The 19,733-nt window shown below is 50.0% G+C and overlaps 1 protein-coding gene across 5 annotated transcripts in view; it reads right to left on the reverse strand.

Moving 5' to 3' along the window:
- cadm4 (cell adhesion molecule 4) overlaps positions 1–19,733 on the reverse strand; it is a 275,949-nt gene that overhangs the window by 43,339 nt on the left and 212,877 nt on the right. For all 5 annotated transcript variants that reach the window (XR_010958840.1, XR_010958839.1, XR_010958838.1 and 2 more), the window contains exon 5: positions 9,183–9,344. Coding sequence is in view for 1 of the 5 variants with exons in the window: in XM_067975308.1 (XP_067831409.1) it covers positions 9,183–9,344 (162 nt within the window). In the remaining 4 variants the exon portion in view is untranslated. The remainder of the gene's footprint in view (positions 1–9,182; positions 9,345–19,733) is intronic.

A 19,733-nucleotide genomic window follows, 5' to 3' on the forward strand; every position in this document is an offset into this window, starting at 1 on the left:
AAACGTGTGATAGTGTGCTCCCCGTGTGGAACTAAACGTGTGATAGTGTGCTCCCGGTGTGGAACTAAACGTGTGATAGTGTGCTCCCCATGTGGAACTAAACGTGTGATAGTGTGCTCCCAGTGTGGAACTAAACGTGTGATAGTGTGCTCCCAGTGTGGAACTAAACGTGTGATAGTGTGCTCCCAGTGTGGAACTAAACGTGTGATAGTGTGCTCCCCGTGTGGAACTAAACGTTTGATAGTGTGCTCCCCGTGTGGAACTAAACGTTTGATAGTGTGCTCCCAGTGTGGAACTAAATGTTTGATAGTGTGCTCCCAGTGTGGAACTAAACGTGTGATAGTGTGCTCCCAGTGTGGAACTAAACATGTGATAGTGTGCTCCCAGTGTGGAACTAAACGTGTGATAGTGTGCTCCCCGTGTGGAACTAAAGATGTGATAGTGTGCTCCCAGTGTGGAACTAAACGTGTGATAGTGTGCTCCCAGTGTGGAACTAAACGTGTGATAGTGTGCTCCCCGTGTGGAACTAAATGTGTGATAGTGTGCTCCCACTGTGTAAATAAACGTGTGATAGTGTGCTCCCAGTGTGGAACTAAACATGTGATAGTGTGCTCCCCGTGTGGAACTAAACGTGTGATAGTGTGCTCCCGGTGTGGAACTAAACGTGTGATAGTGTGCTCCCCGTGTGGAACTAAACGTGTGATAGTGTGCTCTCGGTGTGGAACTAAACGTGTGATAGTGTGCTCCCCGTGTGGAACTAAACGTGTGATAGTGTGCTCCCAGTGTGGAACTAAACGTGTGATAGTGTGCGCCCAGTGTGGAACTAAACGTGTGATAGTGTGCTCCCAGTGTGGAACTAAACATGTGATAGTGTGCTCCCCGTGTGGAACTAAACGTTTGATAGTGTGCTCCCCGTGTGGAACTAAACGTGTGATAGTGTGCTCCCGGTGTGGAACTAAACGTGTGATAGTGTGCTCCCCGTGTGGAACTAAACGTGTGATAGTGTGCTCCCGGTGTGGAACTAAACGTGTGATAGTGTGCTCCCAGTGTGGAACTAAACGTGTGATAGTGTGCTCCCAGTGTGGAACTAAACGTGTGATAGTGTGCTCCCAGTGTGGAACTAAACGTGTGATAGTGTGCTCCCAGTGTGGAACTAAACGTGTGATAGTGTGCTCCCAGTGTGGAACTAAACATGTGATAGTGTGCTCCCCGTGTGGAACTAAACGTTTGATAGTGTGCGCCCCGTGTGGAACTAAACGTGTGATAGTGTGCTCCCGGTGTGGAACTAAACGTGTGATAGTGTGCTCCCCGTGTGGAACTAAACGTGTGATAGTGTGCTCCCCGTGTGGAACTAAACGTGTGATAGTGTGCTCCCGGTGTGGAACTAAACGTGTGATAGTGTGCTCCCGGTGTGTAAATAAACGTGTGATAGTGTGCTCCCGGTGTGGAACTAAACGTGTGATAGTGTGCTCCCCGTGTGGAACTAAACGTGTGATAGTGTGCTCCCAGTGTGGAACTAAACGTGTGATAGTGTGCTCCCAGTGTGGAACTAAACATGTGATAGTGTGCTCCCAGTGTGGAACTAAACGTGTGATAGTGTGCTCCCCGTGTGGAACTAAACGTGTGATAGTGTGCTCCCGGTGTGGAACTAAACATGTGATAGTGTGCTCCCAGTGTGGAACGAAACGTGTGATAGTGTGCTCCCCGTGTGGAACTAAAGATGTGATAGTGTGCTCCCGGTGTGGAACTAAACGTGTGATAGTGTGCTCCCAGTGTGGAACTAAACGTTTGATAGTGTGCTCCCAGTGTGGAACTAAACGTGTGATAGTGTGCTCCCCGTGTGGAACTAAACATGTGATAGTGTGCTCCCAGTGTGGAACTAAACGTGTGATAGTGTGCTCCCAGTGTGGAACTAAACATGTGATAGTGTGCTCCCCGTGTGGAACTAAACGTTTGATAGTGTGCTCCCCGTGTGGAACTAAACGTGTGATAGTGTGCTCCCAGTGTGGAACTAAACGTGTGATAGTGTGCTCCCCGTGTGGAACTAAACGTGTGATAGTGTGCTCCCAGTGTGGAACTAAACGTGTGATAGTGTGCTCCCAATGTGGAACTAAACATGTGATAGTGTGCTCCCCGTGTGGAACTAAACGTTTGATAGTGTGCTCCCCGTGTGGAACTAAACGTGTGATAGTGTGCTCCCAGTGTGGAACTAAACGTGTGATAGTGTGCTCCCCGTGTGGAACTAAACGTGTGATAGTGTGCTCCCAGTGTGGAACTAAACGTGTGATAGTGTGCTCCCAGTGTGGAACTAAACGTGTGATAGTGTGCTCCCAGTGTGGAACTAAACATGTGATAGTGTGCTCCCGGTGTGGAACTAAACGTGTGATAGTGTGCTCCCTGTGTGGAACTAAACGTGTGATAGTGTGCTCCCCGTGTGGAACTAAACGTGTGATAGTGTGCTCCCCGTGTGGAACTAAACGTGTGATAGTGTGCTCCCCGTGTGGAACTAAACGTGTGATAGTGTGCTCCCCGTGTGGAACTAAACGTGTGATAGTGTGCTCCCAGTGTGGAACTAAACGTGTGATAGTGTGCTCCCCGTGTGGAACTAAACGTGTGATAGTGTGCTCCCCGTGTGGAACTAAACGTGTGATAGTGTGCTCCCAGTGTGTAAATAAACGTGTGATAATGTGCTCCCAGTGTGGAACTAAACGAGTGATAGTGTGCTCCCAGTGTGGAACTAAACGTGTGATAGTGTGCTCCCAGTGTGGAACTAAACGTGTGATAGTGTGCTCCCCGTGTGGAACTAAACGTGTGATAGTGTGCTCCCCGTGTGGAACTAAACGTGTGATAGTGTGCTCCCAGTGTGTAAATAAACGTGTGATAGTGTGCTCCCAGTGTGGAACTAAACGTGTGATAGTGTGCTCCCCGTGTGGAACTAAACGTGTGATAGTGTGCTCCCCGTGTGGAACTAAACGTGTGATAGTGTGCTCCCCGTGTGGAACTAAACGTGTGATAGTGTGCTCCCCGTGTGGAACTAAACGTGTGATAGTGTGCTCCCCGTGTGGAACTAAACGTGTGATAGTGTGCTCCCCGTGTGGAACTAAACGTGTGATAGTGTGCTCCCCGTGTGGAACTAAACGTGTGATAGTGTGCTCCCCGTGTGGAACTAAACGTGTGATAGCGTGCTCCCCGTGTGGAACTAAACGTGTGATAGTGTGCTCCCAGTGTGGAACTAAACGTGTGATAGTGTGCTCCCAGTGTGGAACTAAAGATGTGATAGTGTGCTCCCAGTGTGGAACTAAACGTTTGATAGTGTGCTCCCAGTGTGGAACGAAACGTGTGATAGTGTGCTCCCAGTGTGGAAATAAACGTTTGATAGTGTGCTCCCAGTGTGGAACTAAAGATGTGATAGTGTGCTCCCAGTGTGGAACTAAACGTGTGATAGTGTGCTCCCGGTGTGGAACTAAAGATGTGATAGTGTGCTCCCCGTGTGGAACTAAACGTGTGATAGTGTGCTCCCAGTGTGGAACTAAACGTGTGATAGTGTGCTCCCAGTGTGGAACTAAACGTGTGATAGTGTGCTCCCAGTGTGGAACGAAACGTGTGATAGTGTGCTCCCAGTGTGGAACTAAACGTGTGATAGTGTGCTCCCGGTGTGGAACTAAACGTGTGATAGTGTGCTCCCGGTGTGGAACTAAACGTGTGATAGTGTGCTCCCGGTGTGGAACTAAACGTTTGATAGTGTGCTCCCCGTGTGGAACCAATCTACTCAGGAACACATTTCTGGAAATCATTCCTGCAAATTATCCTCCATTTCCACCCCCTCATAATTTTCCTTCCATTTTTTTTGTGAGTAATGTGCAGGGGTTATTAGTATGTGAGTAATAGACAGGGCTCGTTATTCAGTGTGTGACTAACAGACATTGGTATTACTCTTTGTGTGAGTAATGTGCAGGGATTGTTACTCAGTGAGTGAGTAATAGGCAGAGATCTTTACTCAGTGTGTGAGTAATAGACAGGGCTCGTTATTCAGTCTGAGTAACAGACAGGATTTATTACTCCGTATATGAGTAATGTGCAGTGGTTGTTACTCAATGAGTGAGTAATAGGTGGGGATCTTTACTCAATGTGTGAATACTGGACAGGGATTGTTACTCAGTGTGTGAGTAATAGGCAGGGCTCATTACTCAGTGTGTGAATAATAGATGGAGCTCATTATTCAGTGTGTGAGTAATAGACAGGGCTTGATACTCAGTGTGTGTGTAATATACAGAATTTGTTACTTAGTGTGCAAGTAATAGGCAGGGATCATTACTCAGTATGAGAGTGATAGACAGGGCTTGTTACTCAGTGTGCGAGTAATAGGCAGGGCTGATTACTCAATGTGTGAATAGCAGACAGGGTTTCTTTCTCCGTGTGTGAGTAATAGACAGGGCCCGTTTCTCAGTATGTGAGTAATTTCAGGGCTCGTTACTCAGCGTGTGAGTAATAGGCAGGGCTCATTACTCAGTATGTGAATAACAGGCAAGGTTTATTACTCCAAGTGTGGACAATAGACAGGCCTCGTTACTCAGCGTGTGAGTAATAGGCAGGTCTCATTACTCAGTGTGTGAGTAATAAGCAGGCCTGGTTACTCAGTGTGTGAGTAACAGGCAGGCCTCATTACTCAGTGTGTGAGTAATAGGCAGGCCTCATTACTCAGTGTGTGAGTAATAGGCAGGCCTCGTTACTCAGTGTGTGAGTAATAGGCAGGCCTGGTTACTCAGTGTGTGAGTAATAGGCAGGCCTGGTTACTCAGTGTGTGAGTAACAGGCAGGCCTCATTACTCAGTGTGTGAGTAATAGGCAGGCCTCATTACTCAGCGTGTGAGTAACAGGCAGGGTTTGTTACTTCATGTGTGAGTACTATTTCCACAAATTCCTTCACATCACCCTTTATTTTTTTCGACCTTGATGGTCAAACCTGTGTTTGGTTTTTAAATTAAGAAGAAAAACCACATTTGAGTAGATCCTAAATCAAATGGGCAGGCGCTGTCTGTGAATAACTGGCAGGGATGGATTAAACGGTCAATTGGGCATTTTAATATTTAATAAGAACTGTAAAGTATTCTTGGGTCAACTGGTTTAATTTTCCAGTCAAACAGCCTCAGGCCAAATATCATCAGCTTGTGAATTCCCTGCCAGGCCTTAAAGACTGTCTTGGAAACAGTCAGCCATTTTATTTTGAGAAGGCTGAGGGGTGACCTGATCGAGGTCTTTAAAATGACGAAGGGGTTTGATAAGGTAGACGCAGAGAAGATGTTTCCACTTATGGGGGAGAACAAAGCTAGGCGCCATAAATCATAGAACGATACAGCACAGAAGGAGGCCATTCGGCCCATCGTGCCTGTGCCGGCTCTTTGAGAGAGCGATCCAATTAGTCCCACTCCCCCCCCCCCCCTGCTCTTTCCCCCATAGGCCTGCTCATTTTTCCTCTTCAAGTATTTATCCAATTCCCCTTTTGAAAGTTATTATTGAATCTGCTTCCACCGCCCTTTCAGGCAGCGCATTCCAGATCAGAACAACTCGCTGCGTAAAAAACATTCTCCTCATCTCCCCCTCTGGTTCTTTTGCCAATTATCTTAAATCTGTGTCCTCTGGTTACCGACCCTCCTGCCACTGGAAACAGTTTCTCCTTATTTACTCTATCAAAACTCCTCATGATTTTGAACGCCTCTATTAAATCTCTGCTCTGAGGAGAACAATCCCAGCTTCTCCAGTCTCTCCACGTAACTGAAGTCCCTCATCCCTGGGACCATTCTAGTAAATCTTCTCGACACCCTCTCCAAGGCCTTGACATCCTTAAGTGTATTTATAAATAATTTTAATAATAAATAAATAATTTATAAATATAAGATAGTCACTAATAAATCCAATAGGGAATTCAGGAGAAACTTCTTTACCCAGAGAGTGGTGAGAATGTGGAACTCGCTCCCACAAGGAGTAGTTGAGGTGAATAGTGTAGATGGATTTAAGGGGAAGCTGGATAAACACATGAGGGAGAAAGGAATAGAAGGATATGCTGATAGGGTGAGATGAAGTAGGGAGGGAGGAGGCTCGTGTGGAGCATAAACACCGGGATAGACCAGTTGGGCCGAATGGCCTGTTTCTGTGCTGTAAAAGTCTATGTAATTTCCAATGCACGGCCCATGAAATTAGGCCGTGGAATGGTTGCACAGAAACCCTGACACATTGATCTACCAAGGACGGGCAACTACAGTCATGAGGAGTGACTTGAGATACTGGGGCTAATTCAGAGCAGGCTAAGAGGGGATTGAATCGAGTTTTTTGTAAAATTATAAAACTACAGTGAATAAGGAAAGACTGTTTCCTCTGGTTGGGCAATCGGTGGTGAGAGGGCGATCATTGATTTAAAATCGTCAAGGCGAGGAGTGTGAGGAGAGAGGTCAGGAGAAATGCTTTTGAGAGGAGGAAGCGGCCTGGTGCCTGTTTCACACTGGAAATTGCCAATGGAACTTATCTCGGGACGTTTTTTTGAAACAAAAAAAAATCTTCACTTGCAAAACCCCCTCCCCCAATACCCCACCCTCCCCCCAACACACAACTCGAACTCTCTGATGATTAAAGACGGGAAAATCAATGGTCACTCTTGCACTGTTGAACTTCGAATAAATTATCAGCAGAAAAAATAATTAGCAGAAAAAGTACAATTAGATTCTGAACATTGATCCCAGGCTATTAATTCACCGAAACAATGTTTTTAAATCCGTTTTCCTAAGATGTCTCCGAATGGTTTGACAATACGGGAATTAAAAACTTATCGGAGACAGGACTGAAGATGTGTTAATGATACTTTAGCAGGGTACAGGTCCAAGGTGTCATTTTGTATTTTAAAAGCTACTTAGAGATGTCTTTGTTCGACAGAGGAGGCACCTGTTAACTTATCGGCCAAGAATTACGAAGACCTGATATCACCAGGCAGTGATGACTAAGACAGGTCGATGACTACACTATGGATTTTTCACCTGTAGAAGCCCGACCTCAGCTCTGGAACCCGGAGAGGAGGGGGGCTGGAATGCTGACTGAAACTGTCAGGTGAAGGAGGGATTTACAGGTTGGAGATGGAGAGGCAGGCGCACTGAAAGGGGTTGGAGGTGGAGGGAGAGACACTCTGAGGGATCGGAGATGGAGGGAGAGACAGACTGAGGGATTGGAGATGGAGGGAGAGACAGTCTGAGGGATTGGAGATGGAGGGAGAGACAATCTGAGGGATTGGAGATGGAGGGAGAGACAATCTGAGGGATTGGAAATGGAGGGAGAGACAGTCTGAGTGATTGGAGATGGAGGGAGAGACAATCTGAGGGATTGGAGATGGAGGGAGAGATAGTCTGAGGGATTAGAGATGGAGGGAGAGACAGTCTGAGGGATTGGAGATGGAGGGAGAGATAGTCTGAGGGATTGGAGATGGAGAGAGAGACAGTCTGAGTGATTGGAGATGGAGAGAGAGTCAGACTGAGGGATTGGAGATGGAGGGAGAGACACACTGAGGGATTGGAGATGGAGGGAGAGACAGTCTGAGGGATTGGAGATGGAGGGAGAGACACACTGAGGGATTGGAGATGGAGGGAGAGACAGGCTGAGGGATTGGAGATGGAGGGAGAGACACACTGAGGGATTGGAGATGGAGGGAGAGACAGACTGAGGGATTGGAGATGGAGGGAGAGACAGACTGAGGGATTGGAGATGGAGGGAGAGACAGACTGAGGGATTGGAGATGGAGGGAGAGACACACTGAGGGATTGGAGATGGAGGGAGAGACAGACAGAGGGATTGGAGATGGAGGGAGAGGCACACTGAGGGATTGGAGATGGAGGGAGAGACAGACTGAGGGATTGGAGATGGAGGGAGAGACAGACTGAGGGATTGGAGATGGAGGGAGAGACACACTGAGGGATTGGAGATGGAGGGAGAGACAGACTGAGGGATTGGAGATGGAGGGAGAGGCACACTGAAGGATTGGAGATGGAGGGAGAGACAGACTGAGGGATTGGAGATGGAGGGAGAGACACACTGAGGGATTGAAGATGGAGGGAGAGACCGATTGATATTATCATTTTAAAGCTGCTGAGCGGCTCCCACAGCTCATTAATTCGTGATAGTTGCCCTGCGAAGATTTCACTGCAATATAACAGGCCCATTGCTGACCCAGTCACACTATGGCCCCTGCCTTGCTGAGAATCAGCACAAAATCAGCTCATACTTCACTGAACAGGATGGCAAGCCCCTCCCAACTTTAAAACCGATAAGAATTTACGAAAGCAAGAAAGAAATGTGAATAATTAGAGCAGAAAGATCAGGATTTGAAGATGGGAGTATACTTCACCTGGTGAGTCGATAACATATCATTGAGATACATCAAATTTGAAGTGGATCAGTGTTGTGATTAAGTGGGATTCTCATTCTGGGTCCAGACAGCTCTCGTTACTGTGAATGGGTGAGATTGCTCTATAGAGATTGAACTGTGCTACCTTGTCAAAGAGGCTCCAGATTCATTTCAGGTTAAGGGAAGTCCTGAACACAAGAGGGCTTTAATAAATGGAGTTTGGAAAATAGTTCACAGTGGAGAGAGGGGCAGAGGGATAAAGGCTAGGCAGCCTGCCTGAGCTATCGCCCGCCCGATCCAGAAACAGCAGCGCCCATTAATCTGAAGAGTGGCATTCTCGCCTCTGGGTCAGAAGGTCGTGGGTTCGAGCCCCCACTCCAGAGACTCGAGCCCCATAATCCAGGCCGACACTCCACGGTGCCCAGTACTGAGGGAGCGCCGCACTGTCGGAGGTGCCGTCTTTCGGATGAGACGCTGTATCGAGGCCCCTGTCTGCCCTCTTGAGTGGGCGTAAAAGATCCCACGGCCGTTATTTTAAAGAACAGCAGGGGGGGGAGTTCTCCCCGGTGTCCTGGGGTCAATATTTATCCCTCAACCAACGTCACTAAAAAACAGATTATCTGGTCATTTTCTCATTGCTGTTTGTGGGATCTTGCTGTGCGCAAAATGGCTGCCTCGTTCCCTACATTACAACAGTGACGACACCTCAAAAGTACTTCATTGGCTGTAAAGCGCTTTGGGACGTCCTGAGGTCATGAAAGGCGCTATATAAATGCAAGTTCCTTCTTGCTTTTACTTACATCGTACACTCAGCGGAAAGTCCGTCCGATGCTTTTGCTCCTTCACGGAGGGGAGGTCGGCCTCGCAGGTTACAATCGCTCCATCATCTTTCCTTGCCACTGGGAACTTCACCACGCTGGTAATCTCGAAGGTTTTGCCTGACTGAACCTGGCTGCTCACTCCTGCACAGAACAGACACAGAGCGCGCTCGATAATTAACAAAGGGGGAGGTAAAGACCCCACAGTATCGTGACCAGACACTTTCTATCCTTCCCCACAGCCGTTTAATCTCCCGGGAGAGGCAGAAAAAAGGACCGGGGCTAAAAAGGGGAACAAATGCTCTGGAAAATTAACCTCTCCGACCCCTTCAGGAGATCAAAACCCCGTCCAGGAGATCAAATGACACTTACCTTCCCTATGATGTGATCTCTGCCCCAGTCAGGAACCGGTCCAAGTCCCTCTCGAAGGCAAACAGAGAGTCAGTGCCCATCACACCAGCCTAACCCGTGCTGTACCTGCTCATCAAACACTCCCAGGGCAGGTACAGGGTTAGATACAGAGTAAAGCTCCCTCTACACTGTCCCATCAAACACTCCCAGGGCAGGTACAGGGTTAGATACAGAGTAAGGCTCCCTCTACACTGTCCCATCAAACACTCCCAGGGCAGGCACAGCACGGGTTAGATACAGAGTAAAGCTCCCCCTACACTGTCCCATCAAACACTCCCAGGGCAGGCACAGCACGGGTTAGATACAGAGTAAAGCTCCCTCTACACTGTCCCGTCAAACACTCCCAGGGCAGGCACAGCACGGGTTAGATACAGAGTAAAGCTCCCTCTACACTGTCCCATCAAACACTCCCAGGGCAGGCACAGCACGGGTTAGATACAGAGTAAAGCTCCCTCTACACTGTCCCATCAAACACTCCCAGGGCAGGCACAGCACGGGTTAGATACAGAGTAAAGCTCCCTCTACACTGTCCCATCAAACACTCCCAGGGCAGGCACATCACGGGTTAGATACAGAGTAAAGCTCCCTCTACACTGTCCCGTCAAACACTCCCAGGGCAGGCACAGCACGGGTTAGATACAGAGTAAAGCTCCCCCTACACTGTCCCATCAAACACTCCCAGGGCAGGCACAGCACGGGTTAGATACAGAGTAAAGCTCCCTCTACACTGTCCCATCAAACACTCCCAGGGCAGGTACAGGGGGTTAGATACAGAGTAAAGCTCCCTCTACACTGTCCCATCAAACACTCCCAGGGCAGGTATAGGGTTAGATACAGAGTAAAGCTCCCTCTACACTGTCCCATCAAACACTCCCAGGGCAGGTACAGCACGGGTTAGATACAGAGTAAAGCTCCCTCTACACTGTCCCATCAAACACTCCCAGGGCAGGTACAGGGTTAGATACAGAGTAAAGCTCCCTCTACACTGTCCCATCAAACACTCCCAGGGTTAAAGAGGAACAGCCCAACACCCAGTCTATTCCTACTCTCCTATAGTCTAAACTCGTGTTCCCTGGTCCTCCCCAATCTGTCAAGCTTGCAAGAGGATTTGAGTACAGGAGCAAGGATGTCTTACTGCAGTTATACAGGGGCTTGGTGAGACCACACCTGGAGTAGTGTGTGCAGTTTTGGTCTCATTATCTAAGAAAGGATATACTTGCCATAGAGGGAGTGCAGCGAAGGTTCACCAGACTGATTCCTGGGATGGCAGGACTGTCATATGAGGAGAGATTGGGTCGACTCGGCCTGTTTTCACTCGAGTTTATAAGAATGAGAGGGGATCTCATTGAAACATATAAAATTCTGACACGGCGAGACAGACTGGATGCAGGGAGGATGTTTCCCCTGACTGGGGGGTCCAGAACGAGGGGTCACAGTCTCAGGATACGGGGTAGGACATTTAGGACTGAGATGAGGAGAAATTTCTTCACTCAGAGGGTGGTGAACCTGTGGAATTCTCTACCACAGAAGGCTGTGGAGGCCAAGTCACTGAATATATTTAAGAAGGAGCTCGATAGATTTCTCGACACAAAAGGCATCAAGGGGTATGGGGAGAGAGCGGGAATATGGTATTGAGATAGAGGATCAGCCATGATCACATTGAATGACGGAGCAGGCTCGAAGGGCCGAATGGCCTGTTTTCTATGTTTCTCTGTAAGCTTTAAAAGCCATAATGTTTTATTTATTTCTCATGGAACCCTAACCCTAACCCTAATGCAGCCATCGTGCCAATACTGTTCTCGATTCAGTTATGTGGAGAGACTGGAGAAGCTGGGATTGTTCTCCTTGGAGCAGAGAAGGTTAAAGGGAGATTTAATCGAGGTGTTCAAAATCATGAAGGGTTTTGATAGAGTAAATAAGGAGAAACTGTTTCCAGTGGCAGGAGGGTCGGTAACCAGAGGACACAGATTTAAGATAATTGGCAAAAGAACCAGAGGGGGAGGTGAGGAGAATTTTTTTTACGCAGCGAGTTGTTCTGATCTGGAATGCGCTGCCTGAAAGGGCGGTGGAAGCAGATTCAATAATAACTTTCAAAAGGGGAATTGGATAAATACTTGAAGGGGAAAAAATTTGCAGGGTTATGGGGGAAAGAGCAGGGGGGGTAGTGGGACTAATTGGATAGCTCTTTCAAACGGCCGGCACAGGCACGATGGGCCGAACGGCCTCCTTCCGTGCTGTGTGAATCTATGAACTGCCTCTTGAACTTGCGGGCGGGGGCTGAAGGGGGCGGGTCTGGCCTCTGAATCGTCGCTCCCCGACTGCAAATTTGGGTTTGAGGTGGAGGTGCGAGAGAATGGGGGGCTTTCACTGCGTGCTCACCATTACGGGGGAGGGTCTACTATGACCTCATGCAAATGGTGGGAAGATGTCATACAACCCGTTTCCTGGCACTTGCGCCCTAACAACGCCGTGCGTCCCTGGCAACCAGCGGTCTCATGGGGGCGGGGGTGGGGGTGGGTGAATGTCGAGATTTTTTTGGCCTGGTGGGGAAAAGCTCTTCCATGTCCCGTTCAGCTCCAAGTTCCAGATTTGCTCCAAATGCTCCCCCTACCCACCCCCACCCCCCCGCCTCCCCCAAAGCTTGGTCGCATCAACATTTTGGCAGGACTTTCGACCAAGGGGGGCTGTCGCTAGTGGAGCCAACGTTGCTGCAGGGGTCACTGGGCATGATCAGGAGCAAATTCTGGCTGGTGTTTCCCCTCCTGAGTCAGGATAATTGTACCCTCCCATTCCCCGGTCTGAGATCAGTTACTCCAACAAGATACCGGGGCTAAAAGGGTTAAATTACGAGGACAGGTTGCACAGACTCGGCTTGTGTTCCCTCGAGTGTAAAAGATTAAGGGGCGATCTAATCGAGGGGTTTGAGACGATTGAAGGATTTGACAGGGTAGATAGAGAGAAACTATTTCCTCTGGTGGGGGGAGTCCAGAACAAGGGGGCAGAACCTTAAAATTAGAGCCAGGCCGTTCAGGGGTGATGTCGGGAAGCACTTCTTCACACAAAGGGGAGTGGGAATCTGGAACTCTCTCCCCCAAAAATCTGTTGAGGCCGGGGGTCAATTGGAAATTTCAAAATTGAGATTGATGAGAGTTGTGTTAGGCGAGGGGATTAAGGGTTATGGAACCAAGGCAGGTCGATGGGGTTAAGATTGAGATCTAATTGAATCGTAGGACAGACTCGAGGGGCTGAATGGCCTCCACCTGTTCCTATGTAACACAGCCCAGGGATAGTCACTGTGACCGAGTTCCATCCCCGCCAGCTGAGCTATTGGGGAGAGGCCGTAATATCTCTGATGAGCCCTAAAACTGTAAGGAGAACGATTCGGGGTTGCCAACTCTGGTTGGACGTATTCCTGGAGGCTTCGTCACATGACCTCCCGCCTGGCACCGCCCCCTCCCCCACACCCCCTGCCATTGGTCCATCCTCCAGGCGCCACCGCCTCCCCACGGCCAATCGGGAAAGGGAACAGGCCCGTTGGTACCCAATTGGATGATTGATGGCTTGTCAGTCAAATAGCCCCTTCTCTCCCCCATCTCCAATATTTTTTATAATAAGCAAAAGTGTTAAAAAAAAAACCCACTTTGATTTTTCTCCTGGGATTGTTGCTGGCAGCAGTGCCCTGGAGATTAATCTTCAATTCCTGGAGGCTCCAGGGACAACCCTGGAGGGTTGGCGACTGAGGATGGGCGATGCCCCTTTAAGAATTATGTACCAAGGCACTCACACACTATTAAACAGGATTTCTTCACCTGGTACTGGATTACAGATCTGATACAAGAAGATTAACAGTCTCTAAGCATACCTTCTATGTGCAAGAGGCTAACAGCCAAGGCTGACATTGTTTGAACACTCCAGGAAAATCTATTAGATACTTAATTTGATAATACGTTAGATTCAGTCTTAAACCCAACTGTCAAATACGTCCCAGCCTCGGCTCATCTGCTGCAGAAACCCTCACCCGTGCCTTTGTTACCTCCAGACTCGACTATTCCAATGCTCTCCTGCCCGGCCTCCCATCTTCCACCCTCCCGTAAACTTCAGCTCATTCAAAATTCTGCTCCCTCCGTATCCTAACTCGCACCGAGTCCCGTTCACCCATCACCCCCCTGTGCTCATCCTCGTGTTCAAATCGCTCCTCGCCCCCCCTCCCTATCTCTGTAACCTCCTCCAGCCCCTACGACCCTCCGAGATCTCTGCGCTCCTCCAATTCTGGCCTCTTGCCCATCCCCCGATTCCCATCGCTCCACCATTGGCGGCCGTGCCTTCAGCTGCCTGGGCCCTAAGCTCTGGAATTCCCTCCCTAAACCTCTCCGCCTCTCTCTCCTCCTTTAAGACGCTCCTTAAAACCTACCTCTTTGACCAAGCTTTTGGTCACCTGTCCTAATATCTCCTTATGTGGCTCGGTGTCAAATTTTGTCTGATTTACGCTCCTGTAAAGCGCCTTGGGACGTTTTACTACATTAAAGGCGCTATATAAATGCAAGTTGTTGTTGTAGTTAGCAATCCAATTAGACCATTTGGTGCCAACTAAAATAAACTAAGAACAACTTGCATTTATATAGCGCCTTTAACGCAGTAAAACCCAGGGCCAATTTGGGCAAAACAGAAATCTGGAAAATTCCTCTCCTGCCTCTCTCTGAGGCGGGAGAGGAATTTTCCAGATTTCAGTTTTGCCCAAATTGGGCCCTGGGTTTTTAATCTGTGTTTCTCGCCTCTCCCAGGAGATCACGTGTTTCGGGTGGCGTGGGGAGTGCGTATATTGTGATGTACAAAGCATCGCAGTTGTATGGGACAAACTGGATGGACCAAAGGGTCATTTCCTGTCTGGCATCGTTCGTGTGTTCGTAGGGGGCGTTCATGAAATGGATTTTGGACAATCTCAATCCAACAAGTGGGTAAGAGACAACAGCACAAGACAATTCAATCGTGAGTTGGTAAACACATTTTTAGAGGTTTGGGCTGAGGTACATTGTTGAGGCCGTGTTGAGGGAGCTTTACTCTGCATCTAACCCTGTACCTGCCCTGGGAGTGTTTGATGGGACAGTGTAGAGGGAGCTTTACTCTGTATCTAACCCTGTACCTGCCCTGGGAGTGTTTGATGGGGCAGTGTAGAGGGAGCTTTACTCTGTATCTAACCCTGTACCTGCCCTGGGAGTGTTTGATGGGACAGTGTAGAGGGAGCTTTACTCTGTATCTAACCCTGTACCTGCCCCTGGGAGTGTTTGATGGGACAGTGTAGAGGGAGCTTTACTCTGTATCTAACCCGTGCTGTACCTGCCCTGGGAGTGTTTGATGGGATAGTGTAGAGGGAGCTTTACTCTGTATCTAACCCATGCTGTACCTGCCCTGGGAGTGTTTGATGGGCAGTGTATAGGGAGCTTTACTCTGTATCTAACCCCCTGTACCTGCCCCTGGGAGTGTTTGATGGGACAGTGTAGAGGGAGCTTTACTCTGTATCTAACCTGTGACGTACCTGCCCTGGGAGTGTTTGATAGGACAGTGTAGAGGGAGCTTTACTCTGTATCTAACCCGTGCTGTACCTGCCCTGGGAGTGTTTGATGGGACAGTGTAGAGGTAGCTTTACTCTGTATCTAACCCCCTGTACCTGCCCTGGGAGTGTTTGATGGGACAGCGTAGAGGGAGCTTTACTCTGTATCTAACCCCGTGCTGTACCTGCCCTGGGAGTGTTTGATGGGACAGTGTCGAGGGAGCTTTACTCTGTATCTAACCCTGTACCTGCCCCGGGAGTGTTTGATGGGACAGTGTAGAGGGAGCTTTACTCTGTATCTAACCCGTGCTGTACCTGCCCTGGGAGTGTTTGATGGGACAGTGTAGAGGGAGCTTTACTCTGTATCTAATCCTGTACCTGTGCCTGGGAGTGTTTGATGGGACAGTGTAGAGGGAGCTTTACTCTGTATCTAACCCTGTACCTGCCCTGGGAGTGTTTGATGGGACAGTGTAGAGGGAGCTTTACTCTGTATCTAACCCGTGCTGCACCTGCGCCTGGGAGTGTTTGATGGGACGGGTACAGCACGAGTTAGATACAGAGTAAAGCTCCCTCTACATGGTATAAGGAGATTAATGAGCATCAGTGTAATGTAAAGCACATTGCAACAAAGATCATGTTTACACAACAGGTAGAAGTCTGTTTGCAAAAGGGAATAATTAAACGATTTCAGTGTTACTGACTGCACATTGAACACATTCAGACAACTGAAGATGTCAGTGAGATTAATGAGATAGTCATGTACCATTTCAAACACATTTGATTTTCCATTGAAAATTGGCAATTTTAACTCTGTATAACTTAATTGGTGTGACAACATTAAGAAGAAAGAACTTGCAGTTATTTGGCACCTCTTGTCCTCAAGAATTAATTTTGAAGTGTGGAAAAACTCAGCAGCCAATTTGTGCACAGCAAGATCCCACAAACTGCAATGCGCCGAGTGACCATTAAACTGGTGTTGGTTGAGGGAGGAACCCCCCCGCACTGCTCTTCTTCGAAATGGCGGCCGTGGGGTCCTTGACGTCCAACCTGAGAGGGCAGACAGGGCCTCGGTTTAACGTCCCATCCGAAAGACGGGCACCTCCGACAGTGCAGCGCTCCCTCAGTACTGAGCTCTCACTATCATTTGCACTTGATGGTAACCCATCTTCGATAGGACACTGATGCCGCCCGCATCTGGAACGGCTCCCAACATCTGCCTCATGTGTTTGGATGTGACATTAGTAACAGCTGGCCTGGTAGTCAACCCTCCCTCTCCGCTCTCCCACCCAATCTTTGTCACTTGGCATCTATTTTCCTCGTCTCTCTCTCTCTCTATTTTAGATACTGCCTTGGTCAGACCACCTCTGAACTCTCCTCTCTTGTCCCTTCACTGCGCCAGCTGTGGATCAGTGGGAGGCACTCCCTCTCTCTCTCTCTCTCGCCTCCGAGTCAGAAGGTGGTGGGTTCGAGCCCCCACTCCAGAGACTTGAGCCCCAAAACACAGGCCGACACTCCCTGCTGCCCAGTACTGAGGGAGCGCTGCACTGTCGGAGGTGCCCGTCTTTCGGATGGGGCGTTAAACCGAGGTCCGCCCTCACAGGTGGACGTAAAAGATCCCACGACTGCTTTTTTTGGAAGAAGAGCAGGGGGAGGGGAGTTCTCCCCGGTTCCCTGGGCCAACGTTTAACCCTCAACCAACACCTAAAAATACAGATGAGTTGGTCCTTATTGCTGTTTGCGGGATCTTGCTGTGCGCAAATTGGCCGCCCTGTTTCCCTACATTACAACAGTGACTGCACTTCATTGGCCGTAAAGCGCTGAGGTCATGAAAGGCGCAATATAAACGAAAGCTCTTTCTTTTCTCGATTGGAAAAAATGGCCAACGATGAAAGCCAATCTTTAACAGTCTGTAAACGTCTTCAGTCTCAGTCAAGCCGTGTTTTATAGCCCCTCAGTGAAGGGAAGTAGCTACCAACCAAATGTTGTAAAGTGCAAAGGAAATATGCAGGAAACAATGAACTGCTACTGCACGGCCTGCCCCGTCCTCCGGGGAGCCCATTATACGAGCAGTAGCTGATCCCTTCACCCAACATCTCCGCATAGTCGGACGTCTCGATGAAAAATAGCTCAGGTGCTTCTCAATCACACAACAACCTCAGCTCCTAAATAGGTTTTAAAATTTACTCATCCCCTGGGTGACTGCGAAGAAACTCAGTGATGCCTGAACAGCAGAGGATAATTTCGGTGTTTGTAAAGGAGAGATCCATGCTCTAATTCTGTTCACCTTCGACCTCGTTACGTGGATGGTTCTGTAACGAGCTCGCCGCTAATCTTGCCAGCGTGAGTTGGATTAGTTTGATTTGCCTTTGTCTCTTTGCTACGTCTTCCTCGCCCAGCGTACGGCGAAGATTTCGTTGGTGAGTGAGCAGAGGAGGGTGGCCCATTGCCAGGGCAAGAGGCCTAGTCCCAGAGGAAGTTAGCCCCACTCCCCGAGACAGTTACCCCACTCCCAGAGACAGTTATCCCACTCCCCGAGGCAGTTACCCCACTCCCTGTGACAGTTACCCCAATCCCAGAGGAAGTTAGCCCCACTCCCCGTGACAGTTACCCCACTCCCCGTGACAGTTACCCCACTCCCAGAGACAGTTACCCCACTCCCAGAGGCAGTAACCCCACTCCTAGAGACAGTTACCCCACTCCCAGAGACAGTTACCCCACTCCCCGTGACAGTTACCCCACTCCCCGAGACAGTTACCCCACTCCCCGAGACAGTTACCCCACTCCCCGGGACAGTTACCTCACTCCCACAGACAGTTACCCCACTCCCAGAGACAGTTACCCCACTCCCCGAGACAGTTACCCCACTCCCCGGGACAGTTACCCCACTCCCCGGGACAGTTACCCCACTCCCCGAGACAGTTATCCCACTCCCCGAGACAGTTACCCCACTCCCCAAGACAGTTACCCCACTCCCCGGGACAGTTACCCCACTCCCCGAGACAGTTACCCCACTCCCCGGGACAGTTACCCCACCCCCAGAGACAGTTACCCCACTCCCACAGACAGTTACCCCACTCCCACAGACAGTTACCCCACTCCCCGGGACAGTTATCCCACTCCCCGAGACAGTTACCCCACTCCCCGAGACAGTGACCCCACTCCCACAGACAGTTACCCCACTCCCACAGACAGTTACCCCACTCCCCGGGACAGTTACCCCACTCCCCGAGACAGTTACCCCACCCCCCGAGACAGTTACCCCACTTCCAGAGACAGTTACCCCACTCCCAGAGACAGTTACCCCACTCCCCGAGACAGTTACCCCACTCCCCGGGACAGTTACCCCACTCCCCGAGACAGTTACCCCACTCCCACAGACAGTTACCCCACTCCCACAGACAGTTACCACAATCCCACAGACAGTTACCCCACTCCCACAGACAGTTACCCCACTCCCCGGGACAGTTACCCCACTCCCCGAGACAGTTACCCCACTCCCCGAGACAGTTACCCTACCCCCCGAGACAGTTACCCCACTTCCAGAGACAGTTACCCCACTCCCAGAGACAGTTACCCCACTCCCCGAGACAGTTACCCCACCCCCCCGAGACAGTTACCCCACTCCCACAGACAGTTACCCCACTCCCCGAGACAGTTACCCCACTCCCACAGACAGTTACCCCACCCCCCCGAGACAGTTAGCCCACTCCCACAGACAGTTACCCCACTCCCCGAGACAGTTACCCCACCCCCCGAGACAGTTACCCCACTCCCCGAGACAGTTACCCCACTCCCCGAGACAGTTACCCCACTCCCCGAGACAGTTACCCCACTCCCACAGACAGTTACCCCACTCCCCGAGACAGTTACCCCACTCACAGAGACAGTTACCCCACTCCCAGAGACAGTTACCCCACTCCCACAGACAGTTACCCCTGTCCCACAGACAGTTACCCCACACCCCGAGACAGTTACCCCACTCCCACAGACAATTACCCCACTCCCACAGACAGTTACCCCACTCCCAGAGACAGTTACCCCACTCCCAGAGACAGTTACCCCACTCCCACAGACAGTCACCCCACTCCCAGAGACTGTTACCCCACTCCCAGAGACAGTTACCCCACCGTTCGAGCCTGTTACCCCACTCCCCGAGACAGTTACCCCACTCCCCGTGACAGTTACCCCACTCCCCGAGAAAGTTACCCCACTCCCACAGACAGTTAGCCCACTCCCCAAGACAGTTACCCCACTCCCAGGGACAGTTACCCCACTCCCCGAGACAGTTACCCCACTCCCAGAGACAGTTACCCCACTCCCCGTGACAGTTAGCCCACTCCCCGGGACAGTTACCCCACTCCCCAAGGCAGTTACCCCACTCCCTGAGACAGTTACCCCACTCCCACAGACAGTTACCCCACTCCCCGAGACAGTTACCCCACTCCCCGAGACAGTTACCCCACTCCCCGAGGCAGTTACCCCACTCCCACAGACAGTTACCGCACTCCCCGAGGCAGTTACCCCACTCCCAGAGACAGTTACCCCACTCCCCGGGACAGTTACCCCACTCACAC

Source organism: Heptranchias perlo, chromosome 42 (assembly GCF_035084215.1).
Source record: "Heptranchias perlo isolate sHepPer1 chromosome 42, sHepPer1.hap1, whole genome shotgun sequence".
NCBI lineage: Eukaryota > Metazoa > Chordata > Chondrichthyes > Hexanchiformes > Hexanchidae > Heptranchias > Heptranchias perlo.